A 12,791-nucleotide genomic window follows, 5' to 3' on the forward strand; every position below is an offset into this window, starting at 1 on the left:
ATCCCCATACTGTGTGGTGTCAAGTTTGGTTCAGTCATACCCCATGAGGTCACAATATGGTATCAATTTTTTTTCCTCAGAATAAAGAGGGGGAAAATCTTTTAAGAAATCTGATGATGAAAACAGCAGGGTCAAGGAGACTCAGGTGAACATTGTGGCTCATGGGCCTTCTTATCATACTATACCTACATAAATAATTCATGTTTCAAAATGACATTTACAAGAAACATTAACATGTACATGGAATGAATATGTTCGCCAAACTTATGGTTTTTTTTATAAAATACACTAGCTTTTAAAAGTTCATAATTATTTAATAACAGCAGTAAAATGGAAAATAATCAAAACTGTAAATACAAATTAACAATTTATAACAATGAACAACAAGATTTTCTTATTACTGAAATCCACTAAAGGAGAAAGTGAAACTAGTTTCTTTGGATTCCATTTGACTACCACCTGTTTCACTTCCGAACACTGACAAATAATTTTCGCATTTATCTCCCTTGGCAGAATCCCCTCCAAATTGGAATGAATCTCCAAAGCTAAATCCTCTTGGTTCTGCAGATTTTGTTGTCGAATCATCAAAGGTGAAACCACGTGATTCAGGGGAATCATTTGTATTGCTGTGAAAGCTGAATCCTCTGCTACCAAGGTCCAACTCATTGAATCCTTGGAAATGAAATCATTTTTTAAGTCATGTACTCTTATACAATTACACACCTTACTGTTACAGTGATACATACATAGAAACAATTTGTAACAGCAGAGTCAACTTTTTCAGCAAGCACTACATAACATCACATTATTAAACATATAGAATGAATTCCAAATATGCCATTGTAATGTAAAAAGACACAGTAATAAAAGTTGATCATCAATTGTAATTTTTTATTTAAACTGTTTTCCACAGTAATACACTAAAAATAAACAAATATCTTTTGTGTATTAAATTGCTAGTATAAGTATACATTGTGTTCAGAATACATGTAACCCATTTTAATCCTCTAGCAAACATAGATATAGACACTTACTCCGTTCACTGCTGATAAGGAAATATCTTCTAAGTGGTGCATAAAAAAACAGAATGTAAGGAGTCTGTTCACTCTGTTATGCTAAATACCTGAAAAATGGTTTGGTCTCCCTTCATCATATGTGTTGAATTCATTCACACTGAATGGATTTACGTTAGTTTCTTGCATTACAAACGATGGAGTCTCTGAACTTGCAATCTTTGAGTTAGACTTTGTCTGCAATGAACAAGTGGATAAATATCACAAGGTCAATAAATTCTTACTCTAATAAATATATTATTTAAATGTTTAATATTTTTAATGATCTAATATACTGTGATGGTTTGGGCCGTGGATATCAGCCTGGGTAGCTCAGTTGGTAGAGCACCTGACTAGTGATGCAGGGATCCCGGGTTTGATTCCCAGTCTAGCCATACATTTTCTCCTTTCCTGTTACAAATTTGGTGCCGTTGACTACCCCTGGACTTGCAGGTGAAAGTCTTGCCAGGGGCAAATAAGAACTTGGGTTGTGTCTTCAAGGATGAAGACAATTTAAGGAGGAAGGAATGTAATGGTTTGGACCATGGATTGCTCAGTCTGGCCTGCTCAGTCGGTAGAGAACCTGATTAGTGATGCAGGGGTCCTGGGTTTGATTTCTGGTCCAGCCATACATTTTCTCCTTTCCTGTTACAATACTAAACATCATTTCATTATCCTCATCTTCACCTATAAGATCCCCCTTACCAAAAATATTGCCTTCCTGCAAACATTTGCTGCAAGTCTGCAGCAAACATTGCTGCAAACTTGCTGCAGACATTGCTGCAAGCTTGCTGCAATGAAGCTAAGTAAACCATGGCAGCCTATACAAAGCCTTTGGGTTTGCAGCAAGTTTGCGGCAAGTATGCAGCAAGCTTGCAGCAAACATTTTACCATGCAAATGAGGTTTGCTGCAAGTCTGCAGCAAACACTGGATTTTCCAAATATGGAAACCTTGCTGCAAGCTTGCGGCAAACATTGCTGCAAGCTTGCGGCAAACATTGCTGCAAGCTTGCAGCAAACATTGCTGCAAGCTTGCAGCAAACATTACTGCTAACTTGTGGCAAGGAATATAATTATTGTATTTGGCACATTCCTGCGTACAAGCAGCAAGTTCACAGAAAGTCTCTGTCCTGACCTTAATCTGTTAACTATAGAGAAAATCCACCACATGTGTCTGAAATGATGCAAGCTTGTTTCTGAAGTGTTGATAGTCTCTCTTTATGTTCCTTGACAATGTTTACATTCTATTCTTAATAAAAAATCTTTGACAAGTACAGAAAATTAAAACTTCGCACATTCCTTTAACAATAAAAGTTATGGTTAATACTAATTTATTTGAAAACATTTATAATAGTTGATTTGGAACCTTTAATACATTTAAAGAAACATACAATTGTGATATTAAAATAAAGATTAAAATTCATAAAAAGATTTGACCTAGCAAGTACATGTTACTTGAACATGTTACTTGAACATGTTTTAAAGAGATAACTGTTTCATATCAAAGTAAAACAAAATCAGATCTTACCAATTAGATGTTGTGTATGCCAATATACACCTACATTCAGAATTTTGCTTTTGTAATCATTCAACATGTTCAAAATGGGAAGTATTCCTAACAAAATACTGAAACATCTACACCTCAATTCAAACATTTCAAAATGGCGAATTCTGTGTTGACCCCAGTACAATCTGCATTTCATTGGCTGATTTGACTTGTTTACTGTTCTTGTGAACTTCCTGCAAACATTCAATTTGTTAAATGTTTCCTGCGAACTTGCTGCGAACAACAGATTGGCGTGTATGTTTCTTGCAATGTTCCTGCAAACATGTTGAGTTCCTGCGAATTTGCTGCAAGCTTACAGCAATTGCTGCAATGTTTGCCACAAGATCGCAGCTAGCGGCAATCATCTGCGAACAAGAAAATTTTCTTCCTGCGAACAATTTTGTTTGCTGCAAACTTGCAGCAGACTTGCTGCAGGTCTGCAGCAAACATAACAGTTTGGTAAGGGGGCCAGCGAATTACAACCATCTGGAATTTGCTGTATTTCATATACTATATTTTAGAGGAGTGTGTGAGGGGTTTTAAGAATTTAATACTAGGTGTGCTTGCTTGCCAGGTACCAAATACTCCTACTAATTCACCCTACCCTAGGACAGCCAGGAGTAAGGAACAAACAATCTCCTTCTCTAGTGCCATATACCATTTTATAATTAAGACCAAAAAAAACTGTCTACTTGATCACCTGCTTTAACATATTTTGAAAATATACTCTATCATCGAACCCAACAGCTTGTTACTTTTCATTTATTAAGCGAGTCTTTAACAATATATATATTTATGGCTGTGATATAAAGGATACTTGATTAAACCACGAGATCCTAAAAACAACATGCAGTTCTTAACAATACCAAATGCATCATAAAATATGAGTTAAGCTATTCCATTTATTAGCTTACCACCACTGAAGAAGTCAACATTGGCTTTGAAGTGTAGAGACCAGGTGGAAGGCCTGGGGACTTATGAAACATCTGAATTCTCTCAGAATGTTTGGCCATATCAAATGGACTTAATCCACCACTATTTGCTGTAGATCCTTGCAAAGATTCTGGATGGAAAGGAAGCCTTTATGAAATCTTTTTTGTGATACATATAATCATATCACATCACATGATGTGATATTTTTATGACGAAACAGCTACATCATTAGTATCAATGTTTATTCAAAAATAGCAAACCTGGTGTAGAACTGGCACTGTTTACATCGCCTGTGTTTGCTGAGACTATCGGTGTTTGAGGTGTGGTAACTGTCTTGGATGGTTCCACCTCTTGCATTTCAATTTCCTCCCTGTGACAAGTTTCACGTGCAGTCACTTCGTGATGACTAACTTTTGTTGAGGTAGAGTTTGGATTTCTTTGCTCTATGAAATCATTTTAATCTTAATTTTGTAAGTCAATCTTTGAAATTCACATACATTTTCCACAAATTTTGTTAAAGATTTTACCTTTGCAAGATGCTGAAATCTTCGGCCTCTCAGACTGGGTAGTAAAATTTTTAGTGCCTTTGAGTGACATTTTATTATTGGTAATTTCACTGGAACGTATATTTGATTGGATTGCAGCTTCAACCTGATGACCAAAAGAAGCCTGTAAATTTTCAGCTGTTGTAGTTTTGGCAAAAGGCTTCCGGATTTGTTCTGAGCATTGGTTGGACATTTTTTTCCCAGAGTTACTTAATGGAACTGTAACAGCTTGACTTACGGAGAGTTTTGATATGGATGGGATAAGAAGCTGATGCGTCTTTGAACTGTAACAAATATACTGTCACAAGTAATCATAAATCTAAAACAATGCAATGCAAAATAATTTTAAAAATAACAGGAAAGGTTTTGCAGATTTAGGTATCTCTACCTGCTCTCAGTCTGAAGTTTTGAACTAGGCTTTGGAGTTGGTATTGCAACTTTTGCCCTCATTTCTGCTAGTGAAGGTAAATATGCTTTAGGCATCATTGGACTATTTTGTGGAAGTGGGGCTCTTCTGTCCAGTTTTGATACTGCTGGACTGGTTCTTTGAGAGAGGGGCTGCTTGGACGGAAGACAAGTTACTGTCTTGATGTTGTCACCCTGTTCATCGACTACCGGGACCTGTTTGGTACAGGTCATTACTTCCTGTCCTCTAAGCAGACTACTAGGTTTTTCATCTGAAGTTTTTTCACCTGAGCTGCTGCAAACCATTGGTTCCTCCTGGTTGTGTTGTTGGCTAGGTTCTGAAGGACCAGAAGAACAAGGGATTGTTTTTATTCCACTGTGGCATTCTTGTGTAGATTGGGAGTTGTCTATTACTTGCATTGGGACATCTGATTCATCATCCTCTCTTTCTCTGATTACACTAAAATTAATGATTTTCTCAAGTAGGATGTTTTGGTTATACTTGTGTTATTTGAATCATTTCATCATGGAATTGTAACTTTCAAAATAACTTTACAGGACTATCATTTTTCCATCATAACTTTACAGTACTATCATTTTTGCATCACATTAACAACAGCAAAAAGTTCATTCATCAGAATCCTTTGCAAAGCCAAGCCTTCAGAAATGTTTAGATTTATATATTTAACTTCCCTTGCAGTTTTATAAATTGAACTTTACATGTTTGAAAGCAACATTAGCAAATCAAAATCTTCAAATGTGTGGGAGAAATGTATTAAGAAAGCTGGGCTGCAGGAAAGCATATTCCAAATTAGTATCCATTCATATTTGTTCACATTATGGCCCCTGGAATTTGAAAAGGGCTCAACTATGGGATCAAAATTTTATATGTAGGAAATTTCTTTAAAAATCTTCTTCAAAACAGCAGAGCAATGGTTAGTCATAATGATATTCAGCATCTCCATACTGTGTATTCAAATTTGGTCAAGGACCTTGAGGTTAAGTTGCACCACAATAGGGATTATATTTCAATACTGGAATCAAAATCTTTAAATATCTTCTAAACAAGAATAGTTAAGGCAAAGATGACTTATGTGAGATCTCTGGCCCAGGGGCCTCTTATTTGCATGGTGGGAAAATTTTGTATCTTATATACCTTATAAGCATGGAATCAGAGTATGTGTCAGCAGCGTTTTCTTGTTGAGGACTGATGGACTGGTTTTGCTGCTGGTTACTCTGTGTAGTGTGTGTCATGGCCATTGGTTGGGTTTGAGTATGCTTCAGAGTCTGCAAGGATGACAGACTCAATCATTAAATGTCCATAATGTCATGCATAGTGAAATGAAATGAAACTTGTCTCACGACTTTTCAAAAGCCAATATGATCTGAGAGACATTTAGTTTTACAGCACAAATCTGATTGCTAAAAATAATGTACCTCTACTTAAAATATTATAAGTGCATTTCAGTCATTTTTATAATGACAATTATTTTTAAATTTGTAACATATATATGTGTGTATCTCAGTTATTTTTTTTATATTGACTATTATCTGTTGTTTTTTTTTACCAGTTGATGTCTCTGCTTTTCTTCCTGTGATTTGGATAGATGCAAGACAACCTTTTCATATTCTTTCAATACACTTTTGGTCTCAAGTTTAATTCCAGCTCTAACAGTCATTAAGTACAGGAATCAAACTGTTTTACTAAAATCCATATTGAAAATGCTTGCATTTCAATTGTTTACTATTGCAATGTGATTCATAGCAGCAGCATTAGTCTAAAAGTTGTAAATACATGTACTATTAATCTTGCCTCACTAAAAAAAAAATCTTCATTTTTTCCTGGTACGTACACTGTGAGAAAAGGATACATTGTTACAGCAAATGAATTAAATTTCCCCACATCACTGTAACTTGAGTCTGAAAAAAGGAAATAATTATTTATTTAATGAGTCATTAGAAAGACCATCAGGAGTTTGACCATGTGGAATGATTCAAAAGAAATGTCTCCTACAACAAAATATGACAAGTTCAACAAATTCTAAATCTTAATTAATGCATTTACACCAATCAAAATTCAAAGGGCTTCATATTCCCTCTAAATAGCAAAAATGATAGTCCAGCCCTCACTATGGTATTTAAATTCTAGCAAAATACTGTAAATCACTTATTTGCCAAAACTTTATTTTTGTGTAATTATGTGAGAACATCTGGTTGTAAAAAAATTATACTCATACTTCATAATTAAAGATTATATCACAATAACCAATTCTGTGAAAAATTTTTGCTCAAGAAAACCAAATAATTCTCTCTTGAAGATAAGGTGTCGCAAAAATTTTGTGATCTACAGTATATGATGTAGTCAAACTACTGCTCTCTATATAGTGTATACCCAACTCTTTCTTTTCAAGGGTTTACATGTTTTAGATAATTTTATCAGAATAAGATGAATTTGCTGCATGCATTGAAGCAACCAAGAATGAGATGAACTAGTTAGCTGAAAATGTGTCATATAGTACAAATTACATGTACCAAGAAAAAGTTTAAATTGAAGCCAAAACCATGAAATGATTAGTAGTTACTGCAATGATTTTATTTTCCTACATGCAAAATCAAATGTTGTATATGCATTTATCACACTGGAAGTTGACGAGGAAGAGATTTGCTGCTTTGGTTGACTAATCAGATAAAGTTTTAAGTGCCATGTAGATATAAAAAGTTTCTTAACTTCTGAGACACAAGCGTGTGACAAACAGGAAAATCAGACACATATACAGAAAAACCCGTGATAAAAATGTTTGTAATACCACTTAAATTAGCCAGTCTCTCTCGTAGTTTTCCACATTCATCTTCCTCTTGTTTCAGCTGTTCCTCCAGTTGCCTGTTTTCTGCTTGAAGACTGTCCAAAGCCTTAGCAAGAGGAAAGCTCTTGTATTTAGCCTCATAATCACTCCATATGTTCTTGTAATGCTCAAGGATTTGGGATCTCTCTTTACTAAAAATAGAGAAATTTTAATTGTTATCAATTATGTTGCATATTTCTGTTTAATTTTGGCTTCTTCAATACCTTTATATTTTTGAAATCTCCAAAAAAAAAAAAAATTATTTAACATTTATTAAAATTTCTCAAATTCTTTATTATTATTACATGTGGATTGTTTGAACCAGGGTTGTCCCTAAGACATGGGGAATTTCCCCACTTATAAAGATGTTATCCCCCGATATTATGGTATCCCTCCTCAACTCTCTGTTAGGAGAAGAACCCCAGAACCCCTTCTACTTTTTTAATGTCCCCTGCTATTTCAATTCTTGGGAGCAGCCCTGTTTACCTCTCACTTTCTCCTAATTCAAGCAAGGCAACATTTTTCTTCTGTAGGGCCTCCTCATGCTCCTTTAGTACAATAGCTGTTTTCTTTAAACTATCAAAATTCATCTCAATTTTGAATACATACTCAAAAATTTTACATTGTATATTTTCTGCAAAATTTTCCACATACTAAAATGAATAGTTTTATGAAATGCATTTCTTGGTTAATAAAATTCAAAATTTAATACAATTTCTGATTAATTTAATTAAGTTCATGAAATTAATGTAAAATAATAAAATTAAGTTCATGAGCTTAAATGGATCTAGAAAGTTTGATTTTGCAAAGCATTTTTTTAACTTTTCTGCAAAAAATATATAAATATACATGTATATAGCTATTACTGTACCTAAGCACAATGTTTCTGCAATTTAACTTTGGGATAGAGTGACAAAGACTTAACTTGATGTTCTGTGTAAAGAATATATATGCAAAATATACGAAACATTGCCAAAATTGAAATCTTAAGGATTCCTGGTACAAATTTGGTGCCCGAACAGACTTGTAAGATGTACTGGCACCAAATATACTGTGGCTTTGAGCATAACTTTCATACAAGCATAGATGTATAAAACATTTCATTTACTGCTACAGCTAGGGTGTCATTTAACTCATTTTGTATCTGTCAGAAAGTAAGAATTAATATTAAATGCACCATCATATCTAATAGCATTCATACATACATTTTTATGCAGTGCTACTGAGTGCCATTATAAAAGTATGCCATATTCACAGGTGACATCTTATTGGTATCAGGAGTTAAAAATACAGTGGTCCTAAGTCTTAGTCCTCCAGTTTATGGGGCAGACTAGCTAATAAACACTCACCAATAGTCTGTCAGACCAGTAGTTTAAGTCACATCACCTTATATTCTAGTGTTATTTTGAATTAAAATATCAGGTTGTCAGCATCAGTTTTACAGCTTGATGCAAAAGGAAAGGAACCAAGAGATGATGAGTAAACACAAGGTCAACAAAGATTGTTTCATTTCGTCTTAACTTATTTTTAGGGATGCCAGGCAATTGAATACGGAATTGCCAATCTGTTAACCGCAAGACGTTCTGACTGATTAACCAGTTAATCGTATCAAAATACTAGTGAAGATACAGTTTCTTTTTTATGCCCCCTGTATCAAAGATTCGGGGTATATAGTTTTTGCCCTGTCCGTCCGTCCATCTGTCTGTCTGTCGTTTGTCTGTTTGTCCACAAAAACTTTAACATTGCCCATAACTTTTGATTGGTTAGAGCTATGGCTTTCATATTTCACAAGTGTATTCCTTGTGACAAGACCTTTCTTTGGGTACCATCATATTTGACCTTTGGACCTTGACCTTGGAGTTTGACCCAGTTTTGCAAAATTTTACCGAACTTTAACCTTGGCCATAACTTTTGAATAATTGATGCTAGAGCTTTCATACTTCACATGTGTAATCCTAGTGACAAGACTTTCTTTTGGATACCAACAACTTTGACCATTTGGCCTTGACCTAGGAGTTTGACCTACTTTTGAAAAACTTTAACCTTGGCCATAACTTTTGAACAATTGGTTGTAGGGCATTCATACTTTACATATGTAATTTTGTGACAAGATCTTCCTTTGGATACCAACAACTTTGACCCTTTGACCTTGGATTTTGACCTACTTTTGGAAAACTTTAACCTTGGCCATAACTTTTGAACAGTTGGTGCTAGGGCTTTCATATTTAACAAGTCTATTCCTTGTGACAAGACCTTCCTTTGGATACCAATAACTTTGACCCTTTGACCTTGGAGTTTGACCTACTTATAGAAAACTTTAACCTTGGCCATAACTTTTGAACGGATGGTGCTAGGGCTTTCATTTTTCAAAGGTATATTCCTCGAGACAAGACTTTACTTTGGGTACCAACGTATTTGATTTGCATTTGAGAAAGTTTAACCTTTGCCATAAGTTGCCATACGGGGGCATCAGTGTTTCACAAACACATCTTGTTTTAAGTTAGCTCTATTCCTCTCTTCATATACAGAAGACTGAAAAAGGCAAGTATTATTATGATTGTGCTTGATCAGAACACTATTTATTTTTGCATTTTAGTAGACAAGAACATATTAAGGAAGCCATGAAACATGCCTGCAACATCAGAGACATAACATGACATTTTTTCAGACCAGATGTGACACAAGTTCATTCTGTATTGTCTCCAGAATCAAAGCTATAAGTCTTAACTATCTCTAAATTTACAATGTTTGTTTAATGATATAATTTGATGGGTAACTGCAAAGACAAGATTGTTTAAGATACACCTTATAATCTGTTCAGAGTAATCAACAGTGATTTAATTAGTATCATTAAAGAAATACAGGAAAGGCTGGGTAACGACACATTGTTTAAACAAATTGATCAGTTACCCCCATTATCTCAAACATGGAGCATCTTATTTACCTCCAAATTTATGTTAAAACGCCAACTTATTTACGTTCAGAGGGGTTTTTAAAATATTGAATTATATGAAAATAGCACTTTACGCGGTCGTTCCAACCAATTAACTTAATTTTTTAACTAATTTATTAACTTTTACTAAGCTGTAATGGACATGTATATTGATATACACACAAACTATTTTACCATATTAACCAAATGCAGATAGCCATCCCTATTTATTTCCAATGAGCTAGTGAATTCACAAGCTCAGTAGTCCTCAGAACAGTAAATATTTATGCAAAATTTCAACCCCTAGGTATGCGATATTTTATCGTGCATGTTGTACATTTACTTCATCAATTTATAAAATTTATATATATACATTTTAGTTGTGTGCCAGTGATCCAGGTAGTTATTTGCAGAATCGAAGCAATATTTTTTGGTGGAATCATAAAAAAATATTTGCAGAATCGTAACCTTTCATTTAAGAAAGGTAATATCAATTTGCAGAAAGGTGGTGTGCAGAGATGGTCCTCTGACCAATCAATACCAGCTTACAAGTCCGTGTCTGGGTGGCCAAATACCAATTAATCTATCAGGACCCAGAGTATAATTACGGGAACCCTGGGCCAAAGCAGAGGTGCCCTCTTGGGGGGGGATGACATGCAGTCAACCATATTAATTACTTAAACATTTTCAAAATAAAAAGTTATTTGATCAGGTTTTCTTTGATATGCACTCTACCCTGTGTCCCTTATTATCATCACTCCTTAAAATTGTCTTAAGGACAAAGCCAATCAATTTGAGAACTAATTTCCTTCTGGGTGCTTATAGAATTTTGTATGTGTGCGTGTGTATAAGGCGAGATCTCTCTGTGTGTGTGTGAGAGAAAGTAGTGTCTGTGAATGTTTTTGGTAATGTTTGCCAAATTTTCATGTCAAAATTGTTTATATTTTGTTTGGCTACTATTTATTTGCATAATATTTACATTTGCAAATGTTTTCTCTCATATAACACTATTGGAACAATGCATTTTTACACCTGTGTAAAACAAGTTCGTCATGTGACCATAAATTGATTGTTTAGTCATAAATGATCAATGTAATTTCATAGTGACATCATAAGTGATCAACGTGTCCAAAACATTCAATTTATACCGTATACGAGTTTTGAAAAAATAAATCATTTATGGGTTTAAAACTTCAGTACCTTACTATTTGTAATAAATCAAGTCACAAATGTAAATATAAGTAAAAAGGTATCATTTAAAAAGTTTTATCGGGATGTAAATACGAGTTAGCATGTGATTAAATCTACCATAAAGTCCTTTGGGCTTTATGGGATTTGATCACATGACCAACCCGTATTTACATCCTGATAAAACTTTTAAAATGATACCTTATTTCTTAAATAAAATCACAGTTATGTAAACTTTATTTTCCAGACATAATTAATTCAATTCTTACTTTTCTACATTTTCTCTGTTAATAGTAAATTGTTTGTGGGCTCTCTTTGTTTCTTCATCAAAACTTGATATTTGCTCTTGCAGTCTGGTAATGGTATCCTTTTTATCCAGTAAATCTTTTTCTAAAGCTAAAGAAAGATATCTTAAAAATATTACATGGAAAAAACAATAATTATAATATTCCAAAATGCTTTATCATATAACTGATGAGACTTTGTCAGGATAATACCATCAATCTGTTGATTTTCAGCTTCTATCAGTTTCACATATTGCTGGTTCTCAAATTCTGAAAAAATAATAGGTACAGTTGAACCTCCACATCTTAAACATCATTATCTTAAATACCATAGATTTGCCGAAGCAAGTTAGAAGTCCCAAACACTTTTTCTTTAAGTATTTCAATCTCATTATCTTGAACCCTTGGTATCTCAAGTTTTTTTCAGACCCATCATATTCAAGATAATGATGTTTATTGTACTAAAATTTTGAGAAATGTCCTATTCTCATTCATAAAGCTTGTCAGTGTAAACTGGTGTGAACATAATGAGGAGTACCATCAATGGCCCATTATTGCAATTTGTGTAATAAAATGAATTTTATTTTCAAGATTCATCTGTGTATCAGATGTAGAAAAAAATACCCACCAAAGCTTTGGATCAACTTATCCAATTCCGACGCATTCCCTGTTAGATGTAATGTATTCGCCATTTACTCCACAATATGACTACAATTAACAAAGAAAGCTTTGAGTTTTGTGACCTAGATCTACTCATGCTACTCGATAATTTAATCCACTTCATGAAGGCAAACGAAAGAGTATTTATTGCACCATTGTATCAAAAGTTAATCATTACTGCTAAAAATTACTGTTTAGTTCAATAGTAACTTTGGATGGTATTCACTGGTGGATTTCTTAACTCTTAATTCATGTTTGCCGCTGTTGACAACTTTGACGCGCCGCCATTGTTACCGTCTGCTTTCCATTCATATGATAGTTTTCATTTTTTATTTGCCTTATGTTTCAGAACTTTGCACTTTTATATAAAAAAAAATAAATAATAAAAATGGTATTTAAAAAA

The 12,791-nt window shown here is 34.0% G+C and overlaps 1 protein-coding gene across 2 annotated transcripts; it reads right to left on the minus strand.

Moving 5' to 3' along the window:
• Positions 1–312: 312 nt before the first annotated feature.
• Positions 313–12,660, minus strand: LOC133206400 (uncharacterized). 2 transcript variants are annotated; one of them, XM_061342363.1, is made up of 15 exons: positions 12,599–12,660; positions 12,357–12,436; positions 11,942–11,998; positions 11,714–11,840; positions 7,811–7,900; positions 7,289–7,476; positions 6,353–6,401; positions 6,050–6,149; positions 5,638–5,768; positions 4,465–4,941; positions 4,059–4,360; positions 3,792–3,974; positions 3,513–3,661; positions 1,124–1,250; positions 313–672 (listed from the first exon to the last, which is right to left on the minus strand). In XM_061342363.1, exons 2-15 carry the CDS (start codon positions 12,418–12,420, stop codon positions 398–400), a joined length of 2,319 nt encoding a protein of 772 aa, XP_061198347.1. In that variant the 5' UTR covers positions 12,421–12,436; positions 12,599–12,660; the 3' UTR covers positions 313–397. The 2 variants fall into 2 exon arrangements, with proteins under 2 accessions (XP_061198347.1, XP_061198346.1); XM_061342362.1 differs by having other exon boundaries at positions 12,580–12,656.
• Between the last annotated feature and the right edge of the window lie 131 nt (positions 12,661–12,791).

Source organism: Saccostrea echinata, unplaced genomic scaffold, assembly GCF_033153115.1.
Source record: "Saccostrea echinata isolate AGI-Se365-2 ecotype Australia unplaced genomic scaffold, CSIRO_AGI_Sech_v1 ptg000054l, whole genome shotgun sequence".
Lineage (NCBI taxonomy): Eukaryota > Metazoa > Mollusca > Bivalvia > Ostreida > Ostreidae > Saccostrea > Saccostrea echinata.

Bases quoted from the DNA above. Each gene is read 5' to 3' on its own strand.
- LOC133206400 (XM_061342363.1), bottom strand. From the start codon at position 12,420: ATGGCGAATACATTACATCTAACAGGGAATGCGTCGGAATTGGATAAG. The intron at 3,975-4,058 runs GTAAAATCTTTA...ATGATTTCATAG, and splicing joins GATTTCAGCATCTTGCAAAG to AGCAAAGAAATCCAAACTCT. The intron at 3,662-3,791 runs GTTTGCTATTTT...CTTTCCATCCAG, and splicing joins CAGTGCCAGTTCTACACCAG to AATCTTTGCAAGGATCTACA.